The following is a 25,159-nucleotide window of genomic DNA, read 5'->3' on the forward strand; positions in this document are numbered from 1 at the left end:
TCCTCTCTGTCTCTCTCCTCCCCTCCCGCAGCCGAGGCTCCATTGGAGCAAAGATGGCCCGGGCGCTGGGGATGGCTCTGTGGCCTCTGCCTCAGGCGCTAGAGTGGCTCTGGTCGCAACATGGCGACGCCCAGGATGGGCAGAGCATCGCCCCCTGGTGGGCAGAGCGTCGCCCCTGGTGGGCGTGCCGGGTGGATCCCAGTCGGGCGCATGTGGGAGTCTGTCTGACTGTCTCTCCCTGTTTCCAGCTTCAGAAAAATGAAAAAAAAAAAAAAATACTTATTCATCTAGAATGGTACTCATTATGTTTCATTCTTAAGAGAATTGAGAAAAGTCACTTCATTTTCTAAGGTCTTTGGTTCACATGAGGAACTCCACTTGAGAAAGGCTAGTCAGTGAGTTCACTGCTTTCCTCTGTTTTCCTTTGCATGTAGCAAGCCTACCCCACCTCCACTCCACCCTACCCCCACTCAGCCTTCCCCACTCCACCTCACTCTCACTCCACCTTACCCCCACTCCACCCCACCTCACACCACACCCCCACACGTTTACCACTTGACCAAGATGACTGAACAGCCTAAGCTTGGAAAGGGAGGGTTTTTTTCATCTTTCGAGGGAGCTTTGAGTGCCCCCTGGTTCTGCTGCCAGGATACTCGTGGGCACAGAGATGGACCTGAGGTCACTGCAGCCAAGCTGGTGGAAGCAAGAGCCCTGTCCTGGGCAGTGGTTTGTTGCCAGTGGTGCTGCAGGCCATAGCCTGGCAGACTGTCCTTTTTTGGTTCGGTTTTGTTACCTTAAGAGTACAGCCAAAAAGCTAGCGTGAAAGCACAATCCCAGGGCCTCCTGGCGGTGGTCGACAGAAAGCCTATGTGCGCACAGGACCCAAAAGGAAGGCGTGCTAGCGTTCTTCTGGCTCTGAGCACTGGGCCTGTGTTCTCCCCGATCCATAGAGGAAGGTTTAACTGGAACCATATATAACTTGCTAGTCTATCAGGTTCAGTGCCGTCTGAGCCATACATACGGGGGGCCCACAACTAAGCAAAAGGTTGGTATTCATGGAAAGAAGTCCATGAGCAACTCACTCCCTGCAGGTCAGGAAAGATAGTGCATGGGAACTGGCAGGTTTGACGAGATGCCCTGAAAGGTTGTTAGGACCACAGATGGAGCTGGGGCGTGAGCTATTAGCCACCAGAAAAAGACACTCCAGGAGCCTGCACTGAGGGCCTGGGCCAGCAAGCAGGACCCAGGCAAGCCGTAGGTTCCTCCTGTCCCAGGGGAAATGTAGTTGAAAGTAGAGGCTACAGAGGTCTCAACAGGTGTGGGAGCAGCTCTTTCAGGACCAGGGTCGTGAGGACCATGTCTATGGAAATCCGGTTCCCTGCCCTGACTTTTGATCCTCTGTCTACACAATAGGGCTCCTTGGCCAAGAGCTCATGTCTGAGTTGGTGCACAAAGAAGTTTCTACTGTTCTGTTCTCACTGCAAAGGGCTTTGACTTTGGGGAGGTGAAGGAGAACTGAATCAAGGCCAATTTCTGAGGCTTCTGCAAGTGGAAACTATTAAGCTGTTAGAGCTCTTAAATTAATGCAAAGTTTGTTGACTTTCTGAGTTGTTTCTGGGAAACTATGTTTGAACAGTAAGAATGCAGGGTTCATCCCTTTGTATGACTTTTTAATTTTATTCATTTTAGAGAGGGAGAGAGAGAGACAGAGAGGGAGAGAGAGAGAGGAGAGAGAAAAGGTGGGGAGGAGCTGGAAGCATCAACTTCCATATATGCCTTGACCAGGCAAGCCCAGGGTTTCAAACTGGTGACCTCAGCATTTCCAGGTCGATGCTTTATCCACTGCGCCACCACAGGTCAGGCATGACTTGTGTTAGAGATGGTTAATGCCCAAGAGTAGCCTTTTAAAAGATTTTATTGATTTTTACAGAGAGAAGAGGAGGGAAACAAGAAATAGTTGCTTTACTCTACTTGTCCATTGGTTGCTTGTTGTAGGAGCCTTGACCAGGCAAGCCCAGGGTTTTATCCAGTGACCTCAGCATTCCAAGTTGGCTCTCTACCTGCTGCACTACCAGTGACAGCCTTTTAACAACACGTGGGACATGAAGGAAAATTACTTCCCAAGAGCAGACCAAGAACACCTGTATGTCTCAGACCAATCTCAATATAAAATTGGGGGGTGGTTAAGGCATCCCCAGGAGCACTTTGGGATACCCTCATCTGTCCCGGGGATGGGGGTGGTTAGGTTGGGTCACTGACCTTACCTGTGATGATGACTTTGGTGGTTTGTCTCCAGAACAAGAGTTACGAGGATTTTGATGCAAATATAAGGCATGCTAATTATAAGTCTGTTTCATTGTGCACTGGAGGGAAGATCCGGATCAGCCCTGGAGTGGTCCCTACCACATCATTTGTTTCAGAGATCTGGAGCCATCCATCTTTTCCAAGATGTGTATGGAGTGGCCCTCCACCCAAGTGCGCCCTACAGGCTCCACACCCATTTGAGTTCACATGGAGTAGGAGTTTCAGCCACGCCCCCTGGATGTCCTAGCATCCTAGCGGGGAGCCTGGATGTCCTAGCAGGGAGCGGCTTCAAACAAGAACCCTGGGGGAAACCTGGATAGGAACCAGAGCAGTGAGCCTTGCAAGTTCGCATCACACATTGTGATTAGGGGACCCTTACTTTATTTTTATAAACTACACCCCAACCCCCATGGGTCATGTCCTGTGTGTTTCCTAACTATGTTATACATGTCCGTGTGAGAAACCCAGAACAGTCTCTTGGAGACCTTAGGACTACTGAGCTGCTGCCATCGAGTTCCTTGCATATTAAATCCAAATTTTAGGTGAAAGAAATGTTTCATTTTCAAAAAGAAGGATGTAGCATCATAATCGTGTTTTTGTGCTTTGAAGAGTAATCTTTGCTTCTGCTCCTTTTATTAAACAATAACAAAAGTAAGTAACCTTTTCCCTCCTTTATATGTAATGAGGGAGTATTTTAAAATTCAACTTGTAGAAATGAATTATACTTCATAATTTGCTATGTGTCCATAAAAACCATAAAATGAAAGAAAAGACGTTGCTAGAGGAGCTGTTCTCATTTCCTGACTTGTCATTACATTCTTCCCATACAAAAACATTTTTCTCCTAACTATCCTCTCTGAGCTCAGAAATGGATTTCCCTCCAACCCCCGTCATTCAGTTATCACCTCGGGAAACGCACACATATAAGTGATGATCCCTCTACCGCGTCCTGCAGCATGCCACCTGCCCCCATCCTTCATCTTCTGCCTTGCTCCCATCATTAAGTGTTACATTGCCAATGTATATTTTATAGGGTGGCCCTGATGGATGTCACTTTGATGCTGTGCAGGGATGATAAGATTGTACATACAATGAAAGGCCAATAAATAGAAAAATGTTTACGAGATGGAGAATGGTGGTTTTAACAGTTTTATGGCTTTCTTTTTTTCTTCCCTCCCCTACCCCCACTTTTTTTCCTTTGCTGGAAGGGTTGTGTTAAGGAACTAGGAAACATTGAGAAGGGTGATGTGGTGACAGACCAGTGTCAGTGAAACCCCACTCGCCCTGTTACTAAGCTCCAGTAAAATAAATTCAGGAAATAATGGAGTGTTCAGCTTGAGGGAAAGAAAACTGACTTTAGCAAGTGAATTCTTGGGGTTTGGGAGGCCTACAGAGAAAACAAGATTTCTGGTTTCAGCATTATATTTAAAATGTTAAAAGTCTTCATTGAAACAAACAGCTCAGTAAAACCAGAAATAGAGGCCCCCACGTGGTGCTGTGTGAGTTTTCTGTTTAGTGAGGGCTGCTCTTGTTCTGTGTCTTCTGTGTCAGACTGCCTGGGCTCCGTGGGTCCTGCACGTGGCTGGGGGCCCCTCAGTTCAGGCAGCTTTAGACCAGTTTGGGATAGCCTTGATCTCTCTTTTCAAAAGAGTCATTTCAAACTCTACCATTGATTTATTTTTTTATTTTTTTATATTTGGTTAAGTGGGAAAACCTTGTCTCTGTGCTTGATTGATAGGTAGGTAGGCTTTCTAATGGAGCTGCTTGGACAGGTAGCAGCAACAAGTGTGTCAAGGTGCAGGACATCCACGCCAGTGGCCCTTGAGTCACCTTGAGTCATGGTTTCGAGCAGTTGGAAGCCACTATTTTAGATGTTTCTGGTGAAGGTAACTTGGGAAGCTGCTGTGTAGCCCATGCCAGAAGTCTTCTCCTGAGGGACTCCATTTGAGCTCAGCTTTCCTCAGGAAAGGAAGAGTTGGTGCTGTGGGGCCCAGAGGCCTGGGAAGGCCACTTGCTTGGACATCTCTGTGACATAGGTAGCCTAGATCCAAAAGCAGGTCAGAGGACTTCTCCAGTCACACCAGCAGCCAGTTGTCTTGAGGCCTGCCGAGCCGGTCATGGAGGGAGGTCCTCGGGGTGGGCTCTCAGGGCCTTTCTCACAGTCCATGGAGCTTGTTGTTGGTGTGGGAAGTGGAAGCTTGCTCTAGATGTGTGCATCCTGCTGGTTGTGAACTTGTGCTTACCAAATGTGTTTCTGACCCCGGTTCCCCAGAGGCTGCAGTAGGTTCTGTGATTCCAGGTGCTGGGGATGGTTTCCCCGGGCTCTGTGCTCTTGCTGCTCTTCAGCCATAACTATTTAGGGTCCAGGTAATAGGTTTACGATGCTATTGTGCTGAATTCCATAGATAAAAGATGACTCAGATTTGAGCCTCTGGCTTAGAGAAACATTGCAATCTGTTTTCCCTTAGTTCATAGTAGAGTGGTTAAGATCATAAGACTCTGGAACCAGACCTTCCGGGCAATCACTGAGGCTATGTGAGCTTGACCACGTGACAAGTCTCCCTGTGCCTCGTTTTCTCCTTTGTGAAGCGGGATAATGAAGATATGTATTAGGTACCTATGGAGATTAAATATATTTATATGAAGGTGCTATGATGGTGGATTTTACATCCCAGTGACATGTGCTTTGTTGGGTTAAGAAAGCCCCCGAGGGAGGAAGTGACTGCGGGAGTCGAAGCCCCGGCCAGTACCCAAGACGGCCCCTTAGAGCAGCTGCTCCAACTCCGTGTTGGCGGGCGCGTGGGGGGTGTTTGAACTGGCTGGTTCTGGGTGAAAAATAAGAAACAATGTAATAATTTTTCATAACACTAAATATCAAATTAAGGAACTCTTCCTGTTTGGAGATAGTCTGTCTTTTATACTATTTTAGAAATAAAATGTCATTTTGTTTATGAAATAAAAGGCAGTTAATTTTTAATGACCTTACTTGTCAAACTCATCTATTTCTCAAAAGTTTTATCCTTTAGAGTTAATTGGAGGTGATTTTTTTGCTCATGGAATGCTCATTCTGTCAGAAGTTGAGCGGATACTCATTCTCACTCTGCCATCCTGGACCTCTGGTCCTCACAGATGAAGGGTCACAGACTTGGGGAGTCGGACGGGTTCGTTCATGACGACAGTCCACGGGTGCCCACTGCTGCTTGGGGACGAGTAAGGAAGGCTTCGAGGAGATGGTAATGTCTATGGTGTCCCCGTGGTGAGGAGGACCAGAACTCGGACACTGGAGGGATGGAGTTGTGAGGGCTCAGAAGACGAGTCCAGGTGGCAGAAGTGAAAGGCCTTGGGGTCCAGGGAGCAGAGACCGGTCTGCTGGGGACAGAAATGCCTGGGAAAGGGGGCAAGGTACCTGGGCCTTGGTCCTGTTGGCTTTGAGTAGCCCTCCTTCAGTAATTTGGAGGGGCAGGTGACAAAGGCAGAGATGGACTTCTGGGGAGGAGACAGGCCAGGTCAAGGCCTCGATTCTGGACATTACGTGGAGATGGCGGACCGAAGGTAGTACCTGCAGGTGGCCGATGCCAGCCACGGAAGCAGCATAGATACACACCTTAGGATATCTCAGTGCAGTTTTGGTTGAAATAAAAACAGCACACACTAAGTCTGTTCCAGTTTCGTCACAGTGTATAAATGTAGTGGTAAAAATCATTATAAAAAAATTATTTTGTTTTTTGTTAACCTGCCCAGTTGGATTATTTTTTTAATGGGGTGGGGGAGTGAGTATCTGGTGCAGGAGTATCTCCGTGAGTGTCTTTGTGTGGCTTCATCACTACAAGTGAGGCCCAGGAGACAGACCTTCATTAGACCCTCCCCTCCCCTCCCCCCATGGGGAAAAGGGACTGGCTTCTCCAGAAACAGGTTGCACCCCCCCCCCCCCACGCCATAGCTTCCTCCTGTGTGGCATGTTAGGTCAGATGCACATAGGTAGCTGGGGTTCTGCTGTGTACCCTCCAGGGGGTCATCATTCCCCCAAATGCACCCTGAGGCCACAGAGGTGGGTGGTATTGAACCCTCAGCAGCAGAGCCACTGACAGTGTGCGGCTCCTTTAGGAATTTGAGGGGATTCGGCTGGTTAGCAAAAGAGGGAGCCCAAGAGAGCAGCACTTTCATTCATTACCACAGTCTTTGCTGGAAGGCAACCCATTGCCTGCTGGGAAAAGATGTATAAAGGTGGTGGCCCTGAACATCGCTGATGGCGCTGCCCAGTGCCCAGCTTCTCAGCTCAGGTGTTCTGAGCAGCTGCCAGACCCAGCCCTTGAACCCTCGGGGAGTAAAAGGGAAGAATGACTTGCCCAGGAGTCTGTGCCAGGAGGTTTTACTGACTTGCTTCACTACCCTTGAATTAATAGTTTTTGCCAAGAAACAATGTGTCTGTGATGCCCAGGCAGGCAGGTTGGTCATGGAGTCAGAGGGCCATGCTCGGCTGCAGGTCCCAGCACTCGGTTGGAGCAGCCCTTCCCAGAGGACACATCCTGTGCAGGCTTCCCGGCCCCCTTGGCAGTCCCATTTTTGGGGCCCTGGTTGGGGAACAAAGTTTGAGACGCAGCTCTCTATGGTGTTTCCTTCTCCCTCCCACCCTTCCTGGGTTTGGGCACTTGTGTCATTACTTCTTGGAACTTCTTGGAGACAAACACCTTAAAATTTTTTTTTAGATCTCTCTATTCTATCCAGAAAGTAAGTGGGTTCCTTCACCTTCTTTATCTGGCCACCAAGGCGGAGCCAGATGATCACCGAAGAACATTCTTCCAAACAAGAGTCTGAGCAGAACAACTTGTTTCTAACTATGTGTTAGCAGGTAGATGTAAGGCATTATATAGTAGAAGTTAGGTGTGATTTCTGTACAGATTGATGTTAAAATATTTATTTAGCATCAGAACAGTTACTGTATGTCTGAAAGAATTGAGTGTCTTGTAAATGCTCCCTTTCTTACCCTGTGGGTGTGTCAAGTGTGTACAGAGGTGTGCTGGCCCTGTCACTTCAGGGGGTTCATGTTCCATTGGGTCATTGCAGTCCACTCAGCAGACAGTGATAGGTGGGCCTGAAGGGCCTGTGAGCTCCAGAAAGGTGTGTATGTTTGTGATGCCGTGGTCCACAAGCAGCTTCCACACCTGCCCCATCTCCCACCTCTTCTGCCCTCCTTCCCCCTTCCCTCTCTCCCCCCCTCCCTCTCTCTTTCTCTCCTTCTCCCTTCCTCCCTGCTGCTCTGCTGGGCACTGCAGACAGACAGGTTTGCTGAGATTGAGACAGAAACAGAGTGCTACGACTTCTTCCCTTTTCAATGCTCTACTGTATGCTTTCTTTTCCCCAAGGTCCCTGAGAGAGGAGGTAATTTTTAATTGGGCAGGACAGGTCACAAGTCCCCCCTCTTAACATTGCAATGCCTGAGGGACATTAATGAGCAGTTAGTGTCCACCACATGCCTGCAGGCAGTGGACATGCTGGTAGGCAGGAAGGGGGCCCAGTCAGCTGTCTCCTGCAGGGCGGGCAGTTTCCACACTAGTGCCCCACCTTCCTTGTGTCAGTTGTGCCCACTTGGGCCCTGAAACATGTCTCCAGGCTGCTGTTCACCTGAGCTAAAGCAGAACTGGGCCCAGGCCATCCCAGCTGGCCCAGCGTGGAATGGGTTATGCCTGAAAAGCTACCTGGAAGGACAGAGCCACCACGGTCCCTGTTGCTTCAGCCACATCGCCCAGGCTGTGGGCTGTGGAGGAAGCCTGCTCAGAGCAGCTCTGTTCCCAGTGAACTTGAGGAACTCTTGGGTTGGTGTGGGGAGGCACAGAGAGAAAATGCCCACTGCAGAGGAGGAAGCTTTTCCTCCGCATGATTCTAAGTGGCCCACAATTGATCTGCCCACTGGTGCCTGGGCCTTTGCCAGCCTGCCTTTTCCAGGCCTCGTTTTCCTTCTCTCCTCCTGGCCCCCCACCCAGACCGTGTGCTGAGCAGGCCCTGAGATCTGCTTCCCCTCTCATTCTCCTCTGCAGGGCACCACCCACCTATTTTTATTTTGATGGAAAATCTGAGAAACCCAATGTTGCCTAGTTCTCCACTGATGGGACAGCGTGGAGAGCCTGCAGGGGCAGGGCGACTGCTACCTAAGTCCAGGAGGCAGTCTCTTAAAGCCAGTGTTCATAAGACCTGCCAGGGAAATCCAGGGGATCCCCCCCCCCCACCAACAGAAAGAAAAGGCAGAGCAGCTGGGAGCAGAGTAGGGAAGAGAAGCTGCTAAACGTAGATCTGTGGATCTGAGCACAGTGCTTGGCGAAAGCTGCAGTCCATGGTGCTAGCAGCGAGGGTGGTTCTACTCCTTTCCTTCCCTTTCTGCTCTGGCGCTAAGCAGTTCAGTTCCTCGTGCCGTGTGCAATTACAGTTCTGAGACGTGAGGTGTGTTGACTGTGAGGCCTTGTTGTGAGATGAGGTGAGAGCCCCGGGAACAAAATAGTCATTATAGGCCATTCATGTTGACAACATTTATACCTCTGTGTTTGCTTGCAAGCAAAAGCAGGAGCTAATTTGCAAGGCTGCCTTTGTTGAGCTGCCGTTTGATCAATGGTTGCCTGTGTTAATGTTTCAGTAAGCTATTGATTTCTGCAGCAGCTTTTGTTCCCTGAATTTATGTGCCGCGGGTCTCTGCAGAACACACTATGCATGTTTGATTAAAGTTCAATTGACTTCATTCCTAGTGAGGCTCGAGCTGCTTCACCCCCTATTTGTAGAACCAAAGCTTTCCCTGACGTGTTCTTTTGTTTGTGCTCAAGACCTAGCCACCCATGCAGTCACCAATATGCTGTTTCTAATCCTTCTGGATTTGCTCCATTCCAGTGTTTAATCCCTTCATAGACATAACAGTGGTTGAGAGGCAGCTCAGAAAACCTGGTCTGGATTTATTTTTTTGGTCAACTTTATTGATGTATGAGTGGTATGCATATTACATATACCATAAAAATGTGTACCCACTTTAAGTGCACAGCACAGTGAGTTCTGACAACTGTGTAGGTCCATGTAAGTACCGCAGTTAATTTATAAAATATTGCTGTCCTCTCAACAAGTTTCCTGGTGTCTTTTTATAAGCAGTTTTCCTACTCTCCAGACTCCAAGCAAGCACTGACTTCCTTTCTGTGATTAGCGGTTTGCCTTTCCTAGAGTGGAACTCTATATGTGTACCGTTTCATGTCTGGCTGCTTTTAGATTCCTCCAAGCTGTGTGTCAGCTGCTTGTTCCTCTCCACTGCCAAGCAGTGCTCCAGTGAACGGTGTACCACAGTGCTGACCCACCCCCTGCGAAGGTGTCTGGTGGCTTCTAAGAACTTCTGTGTAGAAGTCCTTGCGTGAGCACGTGCCCAGGAATGGAATAATTGCTGGGTCATGTGCTGAGTGTTTGTTTAGCTTTCTAAGAACTGCCAGACAGCTTTACAAAGTGGTGTGACCATTTGAACATTTCGAGGACATGACTTTCTCCATCTTTTCTCATTTTTGAAATTTATTTTCTTTCATTTTCTCATCAGCTAGTTTTAGACTGGTAGAGGAGGACGGTCCTTGTGGCCTGGTCGTTTCGATCCTTGGCACTCAGGTGATGGGATCGCTTCTGCTCCTATTGTGTTTTAGCAGCTGTTACTTATGTGGTAACAAAAAGTTGGTGTTTATGTCAGTGTTCAGCTTCTTCTCCCTGTCCTGATTCCCTCAGAGACCAGAAGAGGACACGGGAGGACTAAGGGTGGAGTTGTGAGCCTGGGCTCCTCCTGAGCCTTTATTCTGTCCAGTGTCTAGCGCTGGGCCCAGCTTGTGGCCTTGCTGAACCCTGGCCCCTGCTGTTTTCATCTGCAAGTCATGCCATCTTAAAACAATTTAAATTCTTTCAAAACATTCACATTTGAGAAATAGAAATGGTCCCTGGGAACCATAAGAGGCAGCACAGCATTGCAGACCAGTGCTCTGCGGAAATGACAGGGTGGCTCTTCTTCAGCAGCTGTGAAGTAGGGCTGAGGTTTGACAGAGAGCCTGGTGGCACCCCTACACACCTGATTTTCTCTCCCACTTTTACTCCCTTCCATCTCCTACAGTTGCACCTTTTATCTTGGATTCCAGGCCTCCATCATCCGCTGGCCCTAAAACCACTTCCACTGAAGGAGGCGAAGAAGCCCTCTGGGTCTTCCCATTCTCTCCACCTCGGGATCGGGCTCTGACTTACTGCACAAAAGTTGCCCTTAGAACTGATAAGCATGCCCCTCTGACAAAGTATCTGAGGGGTGACAGGGACCTGCCGTGGCTTCTGTTCTATATTTTTTCATAGTAAAACCAGAGCCAGATCAGTTTCGAGTTCACACATGTCACTTAATTCCCTAGTGGATTTTGAGTTTGTTCCCTCCAGCCAGCCAACACCAAAAGATCAGTACAGATAAATCGCATTCCAGGTCAGGAAGGCAGGGAGTAAGGAGGCAGGAGACAAGAAGTTCTCGGGTCATGCCTGTAGGGGCTCAGAGTGCCCCTTCACCACAGTGACAGTTAGCCTGTGTTTGTAGAATAACACGGTAAACAAACAAGTCAGAAATTCTGGGCAGTTCCTCCGTTTTCCCTATTGTTCCATCACCTTCTTATGAAACCCAGGAGGGGCTGGGCCGGACGTGCGTACGTGCAGACAGTCATGTGCTTGTCCTTGGTGGCTGACTTCTGGCCTCCTTGACCTGGGGTCGGGCTTCAACTGTTAAATATTGGCCATCACTAGCATATTGTTAAGCGGTGTTTGAAAAAAAACACGTCCATAGCTTCAAGAGATCCATGCTGTATGCTTATGCTGATCCTTTAAGACTCTGGTGACAGCTGTGGTCCTCCTCTGAAGAGAACGCAAACATGGCTTTTCCAGTGAGTACTTGGTGCACGTACTTCCCTGCTTTACAGGGACCACTTCCCACCAAACATCTGCCCACTTCTCTGCAGCTTCCTTGTCATCGTGCTCCAGGTCTTCTGGAGGGTCTTCACGGAAACCTTGTCTGGTTGGCATTCTGTCCATCACTGGAGTTTGTTGTGTGGTTGTCTGCGCTGCTTTGTCTATTTCAGCCCTCCCAACACCAGTATTTCCAGCTAGACCTTGGGTCAGTGGAGAACAGAACCTCGTCTTTTTCATGGCTTCTTCATTCACGAGGCAATGAGCCATTTGTGGGCCTCAGTGGTGATCTGGCCAAGTAGCTCCCACCCTGGGATACAGGTTTCCCCAGGGTGACTTCCCAGGATATGGTTGTCTGCCAGGTTAATCGACTTTCCACAATATTTATTTAATTAGAGAAGATCCGTGTGATCTCAGCACCCTTGCTGTCTTGAGTAGGTTTTATTATTATTTTTTAAGTTAAAGGTATTTTATCTTGGGATGTTTATTTTAAGAAATCAGTCTTTTGTCAACCAGGGGTAGGTAGCTAAATGTCATTCACCCATTTGTGTTTGTGATGCCTGCTGTCCCTGGAGGCGGAGTACCAATAGTACTTTTTTTTTTTTTTTTTTAAGAAAAAAGATGCCTTGCCTCTCTTTCTGCTAAGAGTGCTCCTTTTGCATTGAAGACTGGCCTTGTGACATGTGTCATTTCATCTGTATCTCAGCACCACTGTGTCTATCATCTAGTCTGCTTTGTCAAGCCCTAGTCATGACCCTTTGGACTTTGTGCCAGCTTGTCTCAGAGTTGGCACAAGGCTGTGGAGCAGTTTCCTTGGGTTCGGGGTTTCTCTTCTTCCTGGCCTCCCACCTGGGGTAGTTCCCTGTCACAGCAGTAGTGGCCATGTTGCTGGAGTCATCTGTCCGACCAGGCATCCCTGCAATGAACACATCCTTTGTCATGTGTGCATGGGTGTACACACAAGAATTATTGGAGCACCACCGTTGCTTAGAACGGTGATGGCTCCGGCACATGGTAGGCACCCACTGATCGTGTTGAATGAGTGGGTGATCTTGCTGTCTGGAAGTTATGCTCTGCTGGACTGAGGCAACAGATTCCAGTTGCCCAGCTTTGGGGCAGCTTGGTCGGTGTGTCTTGAGCAAGCCCCTTATGACTCCAGGAGCAAGCTGTTCTCTGTCCTGGTCTCCAATCTGGTTATTATGTGCCCAGCTGCTATTCCCAGCAGAGGAGCAGGGAAAGTCAGATTCCCCTGGACATTCCCTCACAGCCAGCCCTTCTGTCTGCAGGGAGAACTGATCACCTTCTATTACTACTGGAAGAAGACTCCAGAGGCAGCCAGCTCCCGCGCCCATCGCAGGCACCGCAGGCAGGCTGTGTTCAGGAGGATTAAGACCCGCACTGCATCCACACCTGTCAACACACCTTCCAGACCCCCCTCCAGTGAATTCTGTAAGTGGGGGACCTTCCACGTGCACCCACACTTTGTGTCTCAGCTCTGGGCCTGCACTCCCAGGTGTCCTAGTCACAGTGTAGGCCAGAGATGGTGGCCCGGGGAGCTGTGTGTGCAGATGAGTGTGCCTGTCACACTGACCTGGGATTTGGTAGGAAAGTTTTACAAATTATTCATCATTTAAATTTTTGTAGGAAAAACATCATTTTAAGTTTTTACACAGTTTAAGTCTTGGCCTTGGCCTGTCAGAGGTTTTCTGCTTAGTGGACGGTATGCTGTTTGAGTTTCATTGCACCTGTATTCTGGGAGCGGTGAGATCCGCTTAACGTTGTTTCTTTTTCCTCTTGCTTTACCAAGCTCCTCCTCTTAGTCCTAGTGTGATGTGCTATATGACAATGAATCCACACCTGTTAACTCCTAAAAACTAAGATGCAGGAGTACTGCATTACAGTTCTGTCCCAACCTGGAGCGTGGACCTCTAAGAGTCACTTGCGTTGTCTATGCAAACAACAAGCAGTCTAGTCATCTGGGGCGGGTGGGTGACACTGGGAGGAGAGGCAGGTCCTGAGGATGCCTGGCTGTGTCAGGAGGACATCACGAACGCTCTTCACCCTGTTCAGAGTCACCAGTTGGGACATCTGTGCCTACCACCCAGGCTTCAAGTGTGATACCAGCCCTTAGCAATCTAGCAGGGCAGGCCCACCCACAATGACAAGTTCTTTGTTCTAATGGCTGACCATGGAATTCAGTGTCCCACCTCAGCGTGATGGGCCACTCTGACTAGTGGCTCAGAGCCTGGGGCAGGCCGAGCGTGACGGTGTCCCCACCCTGTTGTGTGCCTCCCATGCCCAGTGGACCTGAGTTCGGCCAGTGAGGACGACTTCGACAGCGAGGACAGCGAGCAAGAGCTGAAGGGGTACGCCTGCCGCCACTGCTTCAGCACCAGTGAGTGGGGCTCTGACACAGCCTCTGTGCTTTGGGGTCGCAGGGAAGTTGGGGGTCCTGCTGTGCGCACTCCCCGTGGAACAGTTGATGCCCCGAGATGCATTGGGGGTGTCCGTATTTGTGAGTCCTGTCTTGCTCTGGGGGAGAGAGTGGGGCAGTGCTGTCACCTGAGCAGTGTGAGTGCCAGCTGTCTGTCTGAGCCCAGTGCTCATGGCACTAGGGTTGCTGGAGCCCCCGGCCCCTGCTCAGACAGTACAGGGACATTGGGTTTTGAGGTTCCATTCCCACCCCTCTTCCCTCACTCAGCCTCCAAAGACTGGCACCACGGCGGCCGGGAGAACATCTTGCTCTGCACAGACTGCCGCATCCACTTCAAGAAATACGGCGAGCTCCCCCCCATCGAGAAGCCAGTGGACCCCCCACCATTTATGTTCAAACCTGTCAAAGAAGAAGACGATGGGCTCAGTGGAAAACATAGCATGAGGACGCGGCGGAGTCGAGGCTCGGTGAGTCCCAGGGCCGGCACCCCGAGGCTTGGGCGCCCCTGCTCCTGCCTACACATTCAGGTGACCAGGGTGCTGAGGGCCTTGCCCACACCCAACGAGGATGGGAAGTGTTTCATTTTAGGTAGAGAAGCAGACCCCTGAAGTTGTAACAGATTGTCCAGAAGCAGAAACTGCCTGTGGGGCTGGGAAGAGCCCTTGTTTTTTCCCTCCCCTACCATGGGGAGTTGGGGAGTGGGCATTGGTCTTAGTTTCTGCCTCAGTGCAGGCTCTCCAAGTCCCTCAGACCCTCCTCTGTCCCATGGGCCACTTACCTCTCCTGTGGTATATCTCTGCTATTTGAAACTTGCAGGGATGTTTTTTAAAATGTTTAAAAAACATTGACCCAGTTTTAGAATATTAAGTACCTTTTTTTACTCACTGTATAGCCTTTTCCTTCTATAAAGAGACTTTGTTTTCCAGGTTGGAAATGTGGCAGGGACCTTTGAGAGCAAGGGTTTTCCAAGGTCGGGGACCAAGGATACCGCCAGGGTCTTGGCCTGTAGTGCTGGCCTCCCCAGTGGCCCTTTTAGGCAGGTGGGTGGCACCATCCACCTTCCTCTAACCCTAGCATCCAGACCTTCTGGCTTCTGCTCACTCGGAGAGGAGCAGATGGACCGGAGTGAATCTTTTGGAGCCCCCATGGCTCTGCAGACCCCTGTGCAAGTGCTTGGTGGTTTGGGGAGCTGAGCTCCGTTATTTGAGAGCCCATGTCTTTGGGTCACTCCCCATCATGTTGGGTGAAGTCAGCAAGTGTTTGTTTTGGTTTGATTGGGCATTTACATGGAGTAAAAGGAAAAGGTGAGGTCACTTGAAACCGATTTTGTGTAGTTGTCATTCTGGAGACCGGGCAGAGTGGACTGACTTGACCAACCTTGGCTCAGAAAGCCGCGCTCCCTCAGTGGACGTCATTCGGGAAAGTCAGAGAGACGAGTGCTTTGGGTTTAAGCCAAGAATTGCTCTTTTCTGTGTGAAACCAACCATTCACTACCCCCACCCCCTGCCTTTGCTCCATATTGACGTAGTGCAGCAAGGGATAGCCAGGGGCCCTGTTGTTTGCTAGGGGCTAGGATTTGTTGTGAGGCCAACAGTAGGGCCTGCCCTTGATGCTCTTGTGTATGTGCTGGGTCAGGTGGCCCCGTGGAGGCTGGGGCCCAGTCTCACTAGCCATGGGTGTGGGCGGGCAGATGTCTACACTGCGCAGTGGTCGGAAGAAACAGCCAGCCAGCCCTGACGGTCGTGCCTCGCCCATCAATGAAGACGTCCGCTCTAGCGGCCGGAACTCCCCCAGCGCAGCCAGCACCTCCAGCAACGACAGTAAAGCAGAGACCGTGAAGAAGCTGGCCAAGGTGAGGGGCTAGGGGGGAGTGAGGACTGGTTGGCCACCCTGTTCTGGAAACCCAAGGTTGGTGTTGGTGTCCTGCTCCCTCAGATGTGATGCCAGCACTGCCCTCTCCTGGGGCTTCAGCCCGGCTCTCCGCACCAACCTTCGGGGGCTCCCAAGGTCTCAGAGGCAGAGGCAGAGGGATCTCTGTCTAAGCCAAGTTATTGTCATCCCCAAATACTGTTCCTTCTTGGCTCAGGCTCTCTCGTCAGAGCTTTTCGGTTTTGGAGAGAGAGCTCAGTGTGTTAGAGTAAGGTGTTGGCCCCCAGTCATCACACCGCCCTGCTCCCCCCAAGGCTGGTGGCACGTCCTCTCGGGGCCTGACCCACCCTCCCTGTGCTCTCTGCCGCAACAGAAGGTGAAGGAGGAAGCCTCGTCCCCCCTGAAGAGCACCAAGCGGCAGCGGGAGAAGGTGGCCTCTGACACAGAGGAGGCCGATAGGACCAGCTCCAAGAAGACGAAAACCCAGGTGAACTGGCAGCTGGGACCCTGAGAAGCCCTCCGCCAGTTCTCCCTGGGGGTGGACGGCCTGGGGCAGGGCCCCTGGTCCTTGGACCCATGCAGGGAGGACTAGAGCATCTCTCCTCTCCTTTCTGGCCTCAGGAGATCAGCCGGCCCAATTCACCGTCTGAAGGTGAGGGAGAGAGTTCCGACAGCCGCAGTGTCAACGATGAGGGCAGCAGTGACCCCAAAGACATCGACCAGGACAATCGCAGCACGTCCCCCAGCATCCCCAGCCCCCAGGACAATGAGAGTGACTCGGACTCCTCTGCCCAGCAGCAGACCCTGCAGGCCCAGCCTCCCGCTCTGCAGGCTCCCGGTGGGGCTGCTGCAGCTCCCTCTACGGCTCCGCCTGGAGCACCCCAGCTGCCCACAGCGGGGCCCACACCCGCTGCAGCTCCCCCCCAGGGTTCCCCCGCGGCCTCCCAGCCAGCGGGTTCTGCCGCCCATGCCCATATCCAGCAGGCTCCGGCCCTGCACCCGCAGCAGCTGCCCTCCCCACACCCCCCGCTGCAGCCTCTGACGGGGCCTGCCAGCCAGACCTCCGCGCCCCCTCACGCCCAGCCTCCCCTGCATGGCCAGGGCCCACCTGGGCCGCACGGCCTGCAGACCGGGCCACTGCTGCAGCACCCGGGACCCCCACAGCCCTTTGGCCTCCCAGCCCAGGCCACCCCAGGCACAGCCCACTCTCACAGCTCCCTGCAGCCACCTGCCTCTCAGTCAGCGCTGCAGCCCCAGCAGCCCCCGCGGGAGCAGCCCCTGCCGCCAGCGCCCCTGGCCATGCCGCACATCAAACCCCCGCCCACAACACCCATCCCCCAGCTGCCCGCACCGCCTGCCCACAAGCACCCACCTCACCTCTCGGGGCCCTCCCCCTTCTCCATGAATGCCAACCTCCCACCCCCTCCGGCGCTGAAGCCCCTGAGCTCCTTGTCCACGCACCACCCACCCTCGGCGCACCCCCCGCCCCTGCAGCTCATGCCTCAGAGCCAGCCGCTGCCCTCATCCCCCGCCCAGCCCCCCGTGCTGACCCAGAGCCAGAGCCTGCCCCCCGCCGCCGGCCTCCATCAGGGGCCCCCGCAGCCCCCATTTGCTCAGCACCCCTTTGTCCCTGGAGGCCCCCCTCCCATCACCCCTCCGTCCTGCCCCTCCACCTCCACTCCACTCGCAGGGCCTGGCCCATCGGCCCCACCCCTGTCTGCTGCCATGTCTGCAGGGGGCAGCGCTCCTGCGGGGGCAGCCTGCCCATTGCCCACTGTCCAGATCAAGGAAGAGGCTCTGGATGAAGCTGAGGAGCCCGAGAGCCCCCCTCCCCCACCACGGAGCCCTTCCCCAGAGCCCACTGTGGTAGACACCCCCAGCCACGCCAGCCAGTCAGCCAGGTACTGTCGCAGGGACCCAGGCTGCTCAGGGCAGCCTTGGCTTCAGCCTGGCTGTCCCTTACTGCAGATGTGGCCTTTTTCAGGTTCTACAAACACCTGGACCGGGGCTACAACTCATGTGCACGGACAGACCTGTACTTCATGCCTCTGGCGGGATCCAAACTGGCCAAGAAGAGGGAGGAGGCCATCGAGAAGGCCAAACGGGAGGCTGAGCAGAAGGCACGCGAGGAGCGCGAGCGGGAGAAGGAGAAGGAGAAAGAGCGCGAGCGGGAGCGGGAACGCGAGCGCGAGGCTGAGCGCGCGGCCGTGAGTGCTCAGACCTGGGCGGGGGTGGCCTGTGTGTGGGGCTGCCGTGCCAGGCCGGGGGCACCAGGCCACCCTGCTCTGTGTGGGAGGCTGTCAGAGTTATTGTCGTGGCTGCTGGAGGATCGGTAGCTGTTTGAACAGAACAGAAAGGCCCAGAATGGGTTGCTGCTCATCCGTGAGCAAACCTGGATCTCTTTCCCAAGAGGTTCATCATGCACCCCCTCCTCAGGCGTGGACCCCACTCCCCAAAGTCTCCCTTCAGGCCCGGAACCCCCATCCCCAGAGTCTCCCCTCAGGCTTGGACCCCCCATCCCCAGAGTCTCCCCTCGGGCCTGGAACCCCCATTCCCAGAGTCTCCCCTCGGGCCTGGACCCCCCCCTTACCCAGAGTCTCACCATGTGCCCCCTCTTTGGCCCTGAAGCTCGTCCTTTCCCAGAAGAGGCGTTGTGCCCCAGCTTTTGGCCTTGGCGGTCCAGGCTGATTGACAGCAGCGTGGGGGGCAGGCCTGTAGGCTTGTGTTTGTCATGGAATTGGAGGGAACGGAAGAAAACTGAAGGGGAGGAAAGCCAGGCTCTGGGGCGTTCACTGCCACATCACCTCCCTCTGGCAGTCCTGTCCTGTGGCACTTGTGTGGGCTTTTGCGGTAGAAGGCTGTCCTCCCCGCCTCCTGCTGTTTCCCAGATACATGAACTCATCTAGGACACAGGAAGGCCACAGGCATAAAGGAGACTGTCACACAGTAGGGTCTGGACCATGTCCCTCTGACAGACCATGGCAGGGGCCAGGTCGTTACCAGTATTAAGATAGAGGGTCAGAGATGGCTGGTCAATGCAGGATGACCTTAGAGCAGGGCTCACCTCTGTAAGGAACATCAGGCAGTTGGTGTCACCCCTCACACTCTCCTTTCTTTCAGCAGAAGGCATCCAGCTCAGCCCATGAAGGCCGCCTCAGCGACCCCCAGCTCGGTGGTCCCGGCCATATGCGGCCATCCTTCGAGCCACCACCAACCACCATTGCTGCTGTGCCCCCATACATTGGGCCTGACACCCCTGCCCTCCGGACTCTGAGCGAGTACGCTCGGCCCCACGTCATGTCACCCACCAACCGCAACCACCCGTTCTACATGCCCCTCAACCCCACCGACCCGCTGCTGGCCTACCACATGCCGGGCCTCTACAATGTTGACCCCACCATCCGCGAGCGGGAGCTCCGGGAACGCGAGATCCGGGAGCGTGAGATCCGGGAACGCGAGTTGCGGGAGAGGATGAAGCCGGGCTTCGAGGTGAAGCCCCCGGAGCTGGACCCCTTGCACCCAGCCACCAACCCCATGGAGCACTTCGCCCGGCACAGCGCCCTCACCATCCCCCCAACTGCGGGCCCCCACCCTTTTGCTTCCTTCCACCCGGGCCTGAACCCCTTGGAGAGGGAGAGACTGGCCCTGGCAGGCCCCCAGCTGCGGCCCGAGATGAGCTACCCTGACAGACTGGCAGCCGAGCGGATCCACGCCGAGCGCATGGCGTCGCTGACCAGCGACCCTCTGGCCCGGCTGCAGATGTTCAACGTGACTCCACACCATCACCAGCACTCACACATCCACTCGCACCTCCACCTCCACCAGCAGGATCCCCTCCACCAAGGTGGGTGCCAGGCTGGCTCTGAGTGGGCGCTGGGGGTGAGCGCTGGTCTGGAGGAGGTGTGGGCTTGGACCGAGCCGCAGGTCCTGGAGCAGAGACTGTTCTTCTCTAAATGCCCCTGCTTCTAGGCAGAGCTTAGAGTGTTCAGCGTTCATTGAGCAGTCTCGTCATTTCACTCAGCTGCCCGTCTCTGCTCAGCCCTTCAGCTCTCCAGAGCTGCGTGTCCCCAGAAAGCTGTGTCGCCCTAGGTCCTTCTGCTTGCCGCCTCCTGGATACAGCTTAGGGTCTTGGCCCTGTGCCTGGGGTGGGCCAGGGAGGGCTGTGCTCACCAGAGCAGGAAAGGTGAAGGCGACTAGGGCACCCAGGGGCTCTAGGTTGTCACTGAGTGAAAACGTAAAGGAACAGTCTTATTTTCCCTGCGGGAATGAGGCTAGCACCCCCAGCTCCCCTGGCTAGTGCCCCCAGCCTTGCCACTCTAGGAATGAGAGCCTGAAGGCCTACTGACTGGCCAGCTCAGGGTGCAGGCTGGTCTGAGGCAGAGACAGGCTAAGCTGGAGCCCTGTGCCCCCTGAAGCTGTACAGACCAGGTAGATAGGGGTGAGAGGGGCGTGTGGAGGGGCCTCTGGCCCTGCTCTCGAATTGGCAGATGTGCCTGCACCCTGGGACCAGAGCCTGCCACAGGTCCTATGGTGCAGCACATGCATGTGCATGACTTCCTCATGGACTGACCTCTGTGCTGGGTAGGAGGATGGCTGATAGAGCAGGACCTGGAGGGGGGGAGGTAACACCTGGCTTCCTACCTGCATCCCCAGCCCTGATAAATGGCCCCGGGTAAGCCCAGGAGCTGTCACATTTACCCCATGGTTCTGACACCTTGAAGGGTCATGCTGCCTTCAGTGTGTGGCCAGCAGACTGTCTAGGAGCCGTCAGAGGACAGGCAGTCTGTTGTAGTCATTCATTCAACAAGTGTTTGCTGAGCACTTGCGAAGTGCCAGGCACGGTTGGAGGTACTGACAGGCCCCCTCCGCATATACTGCCCCAGTCTGGGAGGCTGTCGGCATGGGGCTGGGGAACAGCAGGAGTGTGGGCAGTGGGCAGCATTGCAGAGGAAGCTAAGCAAGGAGAGGGAACAGGAGCTGGGCGGTGCTGCTGCAGAGGGCTGTAGAAAAGCCTCGCCAAGAAGGTGACTTTTTTGCAGGGGGGTGGGAGGGTGTGTCATTGGAAAAAGCATCTCTAGGCGGAGGGAGAGCAAGTGCAAAGGGCCTGAGGCAAGGACGCAGATTCAAGGGGACCAGCGTATGATGTGCAGGAGAGGCCAGTGGTGCTGAGCCGGTCCCTGCCCACAGCAGCCTGCTGGCCTCTGGGTTCTGTGGGCGAAGGGTCCCGGGGAGGCAGCCTGCACAGGGGACGCTGGCTGGGGCCGGGCTGGAGGGCCATGGGGTTCCTGTAAACATAACGGGTACAGGGCAGCCCTGGGGTTGTCGACCCGGCAGGCTCTGCTGATGCAGGGTCCTCGACAGACTAGGTTGGGGACACTGCCTGTGGGGGGGTGCTCAAGGGTGGGAGGAGGGGACAGTCCACTCTTCACTTCTGCTTTCCTTTCTGGAGCTTTGCTGCTGCGTGTGCAGTGCTCCGAGGACAGTCACTTTGGGTTGATTTTTGGTGGTCTTGGTGACCAGGAGCCAGCTTGGTGACAGGGAAGTCGCCCATAGTTCCAGCCAGGAAGGGAACCATTGAGAGTCCCAGATCCTTGCACCACCAGTATCGGGCTTCTGTTCTTTTTCTAGGCTCAGCAGGCCCGGTTCATCCACTGGTCGACCCCCTGACTGCCGGCCCGCACCTGGCTCGCTTTCCCTATCCCCCCGGCACCCTCCCCAATCCTTTGCTTGGACAGCCCCCCCATGAGCACGAGATGCTTCGTCACCCGGTTTTTGGTAAGAATGCACCTGGGCAAGGAGGGGTCTGGTGTGAGATGGGTTTGTGGTCTGGTCCAATGTCCTGTTCATTTATTCATGTGTTCAGGTATCCGCTCAGAGCAAGGGTGGGGGTGTCAGTGTGAGACAGGAACCTAGATGAGAATTGTGGGCCGTGAAGGACTAACAGGCTCCAAGTTTGAGAGCTGAGCAAGTCAGGTCTGTCTGAGGAGGGACACAAGGCCGAGGCCTGGAGCCTGAGGAATAGAGGAGGTCCTCCGTACTCAGGAGAACGGGGAGGGGGGCATCTCCCATCCCTGCCCCCAAGGCTGGCTCTCTCCTGACCACCTCACAGCCCTGGCCTTTCTGTAGAGACTGTTTTGTGTTTGGCAGGCACCCCCTACCCCCGAGATCTGCCTGGGGCCATCCCGCCCCCTATGTCCGCTGCCCACCAGCTGCAGGCCATGCACGCCCAGTCGGCCGAGCTGCAGAGACTGGCGATGGAGCAGCAGTGGCTGCACGCACACCCCCACATGCATGGCAGCCACCTACCGAGTCAGGAAGATTATTACAGGTGAGGCGGAAGGGCCTGAAGGAGCCCAGCTAGCTGGCTGACATCCACCTGCCCTCCAACTGTGCGGCTTGGCTCTGTGGGGCCCTTGCCTGTGGCCCCAGTGGGGACTGTCATAGAGCCATCTTGATGGGAAGGGCGGAGGGCAGGGGAAAACCAGCTGCGTGGGAGGCAGCTTGGGTCTGCCTGCCGCCTGCCCAGGTCTCCTGCTGAGTCCTCTCCTTTATTTTTTTTTTCAGTCGACTGAAGAAAGAAGGTGACAAGCAGTTATAAGTTATTTATTTGTTAACGCTGGCTGTGGAAACCCCACTTCTTGGGGATACAAACAGAACTTTTTACATACAATAGGAGCTGCAAAAGCAAAACGAGTATCTTCTAAAGATTTCTTTATATATTTAAGACCCCACAACTAAAGATGTATCAGCATAATAGTGTTTGTTTGTAGAGAGGATTCCTTGAGACTGGTTTGGGTCTCCCTGCATGACAGTCCCCCAGAAACCTAGCAAGTCCTGGACTGGACTGAACATTCAGAACACTTCCCGGCAATCTTGGGGTTTGGCTTTTGTTTCCTTCCCTTCCTCAACTTTCCAGTAGGTGCTAGAATGCAGTTCCACCTTCACTGTGCGTACAGACACACTCAGTCATGTGTTCCAAAACCCACTCAGTTTGCAGGTAGGCAGCATATGAGTTTGGAATCCAAGAGCTATAATTTTTAAAGAATCTTTTATTTTACTACATTGTTGGAAATCTTCATAGTTTGAGAAAGTTCTGCAGCACGGCTTTTTATGTCTGTAAATAATTTGAGAGCAGCCTTTTTCTTCCTTCCACGACTACTATTCCAATCTATTTTTTCCAGCCATGTCACTAATTGTGAATTCCTACCAGCTATTGACAGAATACAGAGTTGATTTTTTAATAAAAAGTTTATATAATTATCCCTTTAATTAAAGGGAACAGATGGGCGTTACTCATTACAAGTGGGCAAAAGCTTGGGACTAGGTTTGGTCGTAGCAGTGAGCCTCCAGGGGTTTGCAGGGACAGTGTTACAAACTTTTTGTTTTGCTGCTTTGATTTTTTCACTTCCGTCTGTCCTGGCTCGTGCTGGGCCAGCGGTGCAGGCATCTGTTAGATCGACTCTTGTCATTTTGCACCAGGAGTGCAGGAGTTAAATGTCCGCTGTTGTTCTGTCTCTGCGGGATAGAAAACACGTTTTCTGTGTCTGGTTGTAGATTTCCTTACAGATTTCTGTGCACACTTATTTGATTGTTCTGGATGAACTGCCTTTCTTACTACTCTGACAATTGTATAAACACTCTAGAAAATTTCAAGAAAGTGATACCCTACAAATACTCAGCACATATGCTTGCCAAAGTGTAGTCTGTTAGAAGTCTGCCTTTCGTGCATGTGTCATCATGGGGTCTTGTGGTGAGGCCGGACCACGCTCGCCATAGCCTGGGCTGCTTTCCAGTGGGGGGGGGGGTCCCAGAGTTGGCACGGTTGTGGGCGGTGGCCTGTGTGCCTGCCCCAGGAGCATGGTGACCCGTGTTAGACTGGACACCATTTGAATCCCACCTTCATCCTGAAGTAGAACAAGAGTGGCAGCCATGTACGTGGAGGGGGAAGGCAAGTTTTTCCTGGGCGGTGCCACCCTGGAGGGCTCAGACTGTTCTGCAGAGAGCCCCTCAATTTTCCATGTGCTGACATGAGAGGGGGATCCTGGGCGGTCTGCCGCTCCTTCTGTAAGGAGCGGCCTGTCCATTCCTCTTCTCTTGGGATCTTGAGGGCTCTTTTCTGCCTTAGTGTGTGGTGGCCATGCCCAAGAATGGTCAGACAACAGAAGGTCATTTCAGTGGGTCAGTTAAGTGAAGTGGGTCCCGCACCCAAGCCGTGTGGGTAAGAAGAGAGGCTGGCGCATTAACCCAGAACCCGCAGGTGTTAGCTCTGGTTCCGGTTTGGACCTGCATCGTGGCATTTCCCATCTCTGTAAAACCACGTTTAGTTTCTGTTGGGACAGATAGAGAATTGTTTGTTGAAATGTTAGTTTTTCTTTTGTTTTCTTTCATTCCATTTCTGCCTTAAATTTAGCTCCTTCTAGGGGAGACAAACTCAAATGAACCCATAGTCATCGTACTTGTGGCTGCATGGGCAGGAGCCTTCGTCTCCTGGGGCGGTGAGCTGCCGTCAGGTGGGCCATTCTCCTGCAGGGTTCGCGCTTGCTGAGGCCCCTTGCTGCTGGACCTGGACTGCCGAGCCCCACCCCTGCCGTGTTCCGTCTGGTGGGACACAGTCCTTCCACAGCCTCTTGATCTCTCTCCAACCTCCACTTTCCCAGAGGAGAGAGTGCTTGGAAGTCTGGACTGAAACTTGTCTGAAGGCATTTTCCTGTCAGGTTTCGGTTTCCCTATATCCCGAGGTGAAGCGCTGAGACTCTTCCCTGTAAAAGCCCCACCTGGTCAGCGACAGTTCAGATGGCCCCAGGTCTTTGCGGCATCTTTGCAGCCCGACCCCTTGGTTTCCTTTCCTCCCTTCATTCGACCTCGGTTTTGCTCTCCTGTGTTCTGTATGAATGTCGTTCAGTGTTGTCAGGCTGAGGTTCGCGTCCCACTGCCGCAGCACCAGCGCTGACATGCGTTCTGGTTTGCTGCGTTTATATATATCTGAAGCTGACTGTATATATGAGTAGTTTGCCATGAGATAACACAGTGTAAACAGAGTAGCACCCAGAAATCGTGACTTCTGTGTTCTCTCCATTTGAGTATTTTGTAATTTTTTGGAAATATTTGTGGACATAAATAAAACCAAGCTACACTACACTAGCTGGGAGTTGACCAGTGGACTGTGTCTCGTTCCTGGGAGCGGGTGGGATGCTGGCTGTGGCCCGACCCAGGTCCCCCAGGGAGGGGCAGAGCAGGGGAGTGTCTGGAGTTCTCTGCTGCCGCCAGCACATAGCTTAATCTTCATGGCAGCTTCTGGAAAGATCCACGTCTCTTCTGGGAGGAAGGTGAGTGCACTTGAGACAGTTGACCTGCCGTGGGCTCCCATGCAGCAAATGGGCCCGGGGTCGGGGGGTGGCGTTGGAACCAAGAATACCCTCTTCTCGGCCCTGGCCGGTTGGCTCAGCGGTAGAGCGTCGGCCTGGCGTGTGGGAGTCCCGGGTTCGATTCCCGGCCAGGGCACACAGGAGAGGCACCCATTTGCTTCTCCACCCCCCCCCCCTCCTTCCTCTCTGTCTCTCTCTTCCCCTTATGCAGCGAGGCTCCATTGGAGCAAAGATGGCCCGGGCGCTGGAGATGGCT

General features: G+C 53.3%; 1 protein-coding gene across 7 annotated transcripts in view; it reads left to right on the plus strand.

Annotated features, from left to right (window-relative positions):
- RERE (arginine-glutamic acid dipeptide repeats) overlaps positions 1-24,691 on the plus strand; it is a 433,372-nt gene extending 408,681 nt beyond the window's left edge. For all 7 annotated transcript variants that reach the window (XM_066270541.1, XM_066270544.1, XM_066270542.1 and 4 more), the window contains 11 exons: positions 12,522-12,684; positions 13,538-13,630; positions 13,937-14,136; positions 15,360-15,521; positions 15,912-16,025; positions 16,160-17,439; positions 17,523-17,745; positions 18,662-19,382; positions 21,167-21,313; positions 21,686-21,866; positions 22,103-24,691. In XM_066270541.1, the coding sequence (XP_066126638.1) occupies positions 12,522-12,684; positions 13,538-13,630; positions 13,937-14,136; positions 15,360-15,521; positions 15,912-16,025; positions 16,160-17,439; positions 17,523-17,745; positions 18,662-19,382; positions 21,167-21,313; positions 21,686-21,866; positions 22,103-22,136 (3,318 nt within the window). In that variant the 3' untranslated portion in view covers positions 22,137-24,691. The remainder of the gene's footprint in view (positions 1-12,521; positions 12,685-13,537; positions 13,631-13,936; positions 14,137-15,359; positions 15,522-15,911; positions 16,026-16,159; positions 17,440-17,522; positions 17,746-18,661; positions 19,383-21,166; positions 21,314-21,685; positions 21,867-22,102) is intronic.
- The last annotated feature ends 468 nt before the right edge of the window (positions 24,692-25,159 follow it).

This window comes from Saccopteryx bilineata, chromosome 3 (genome assembly GCF_036850765.1).
Source record: "Saccopteryx bilineata isolate mSacBil1 chromosome 3, mSacBil1_pri_phased_curated, whole genome shotgun sequence".
In the NCBI taxonomy this organism is placed as follows: Eukaryota; Metazoa; Chordata; class Mammalia; order Chiroptera; family Emballonuridae; genus Saccopteryx; species Saccopteryx bilineata.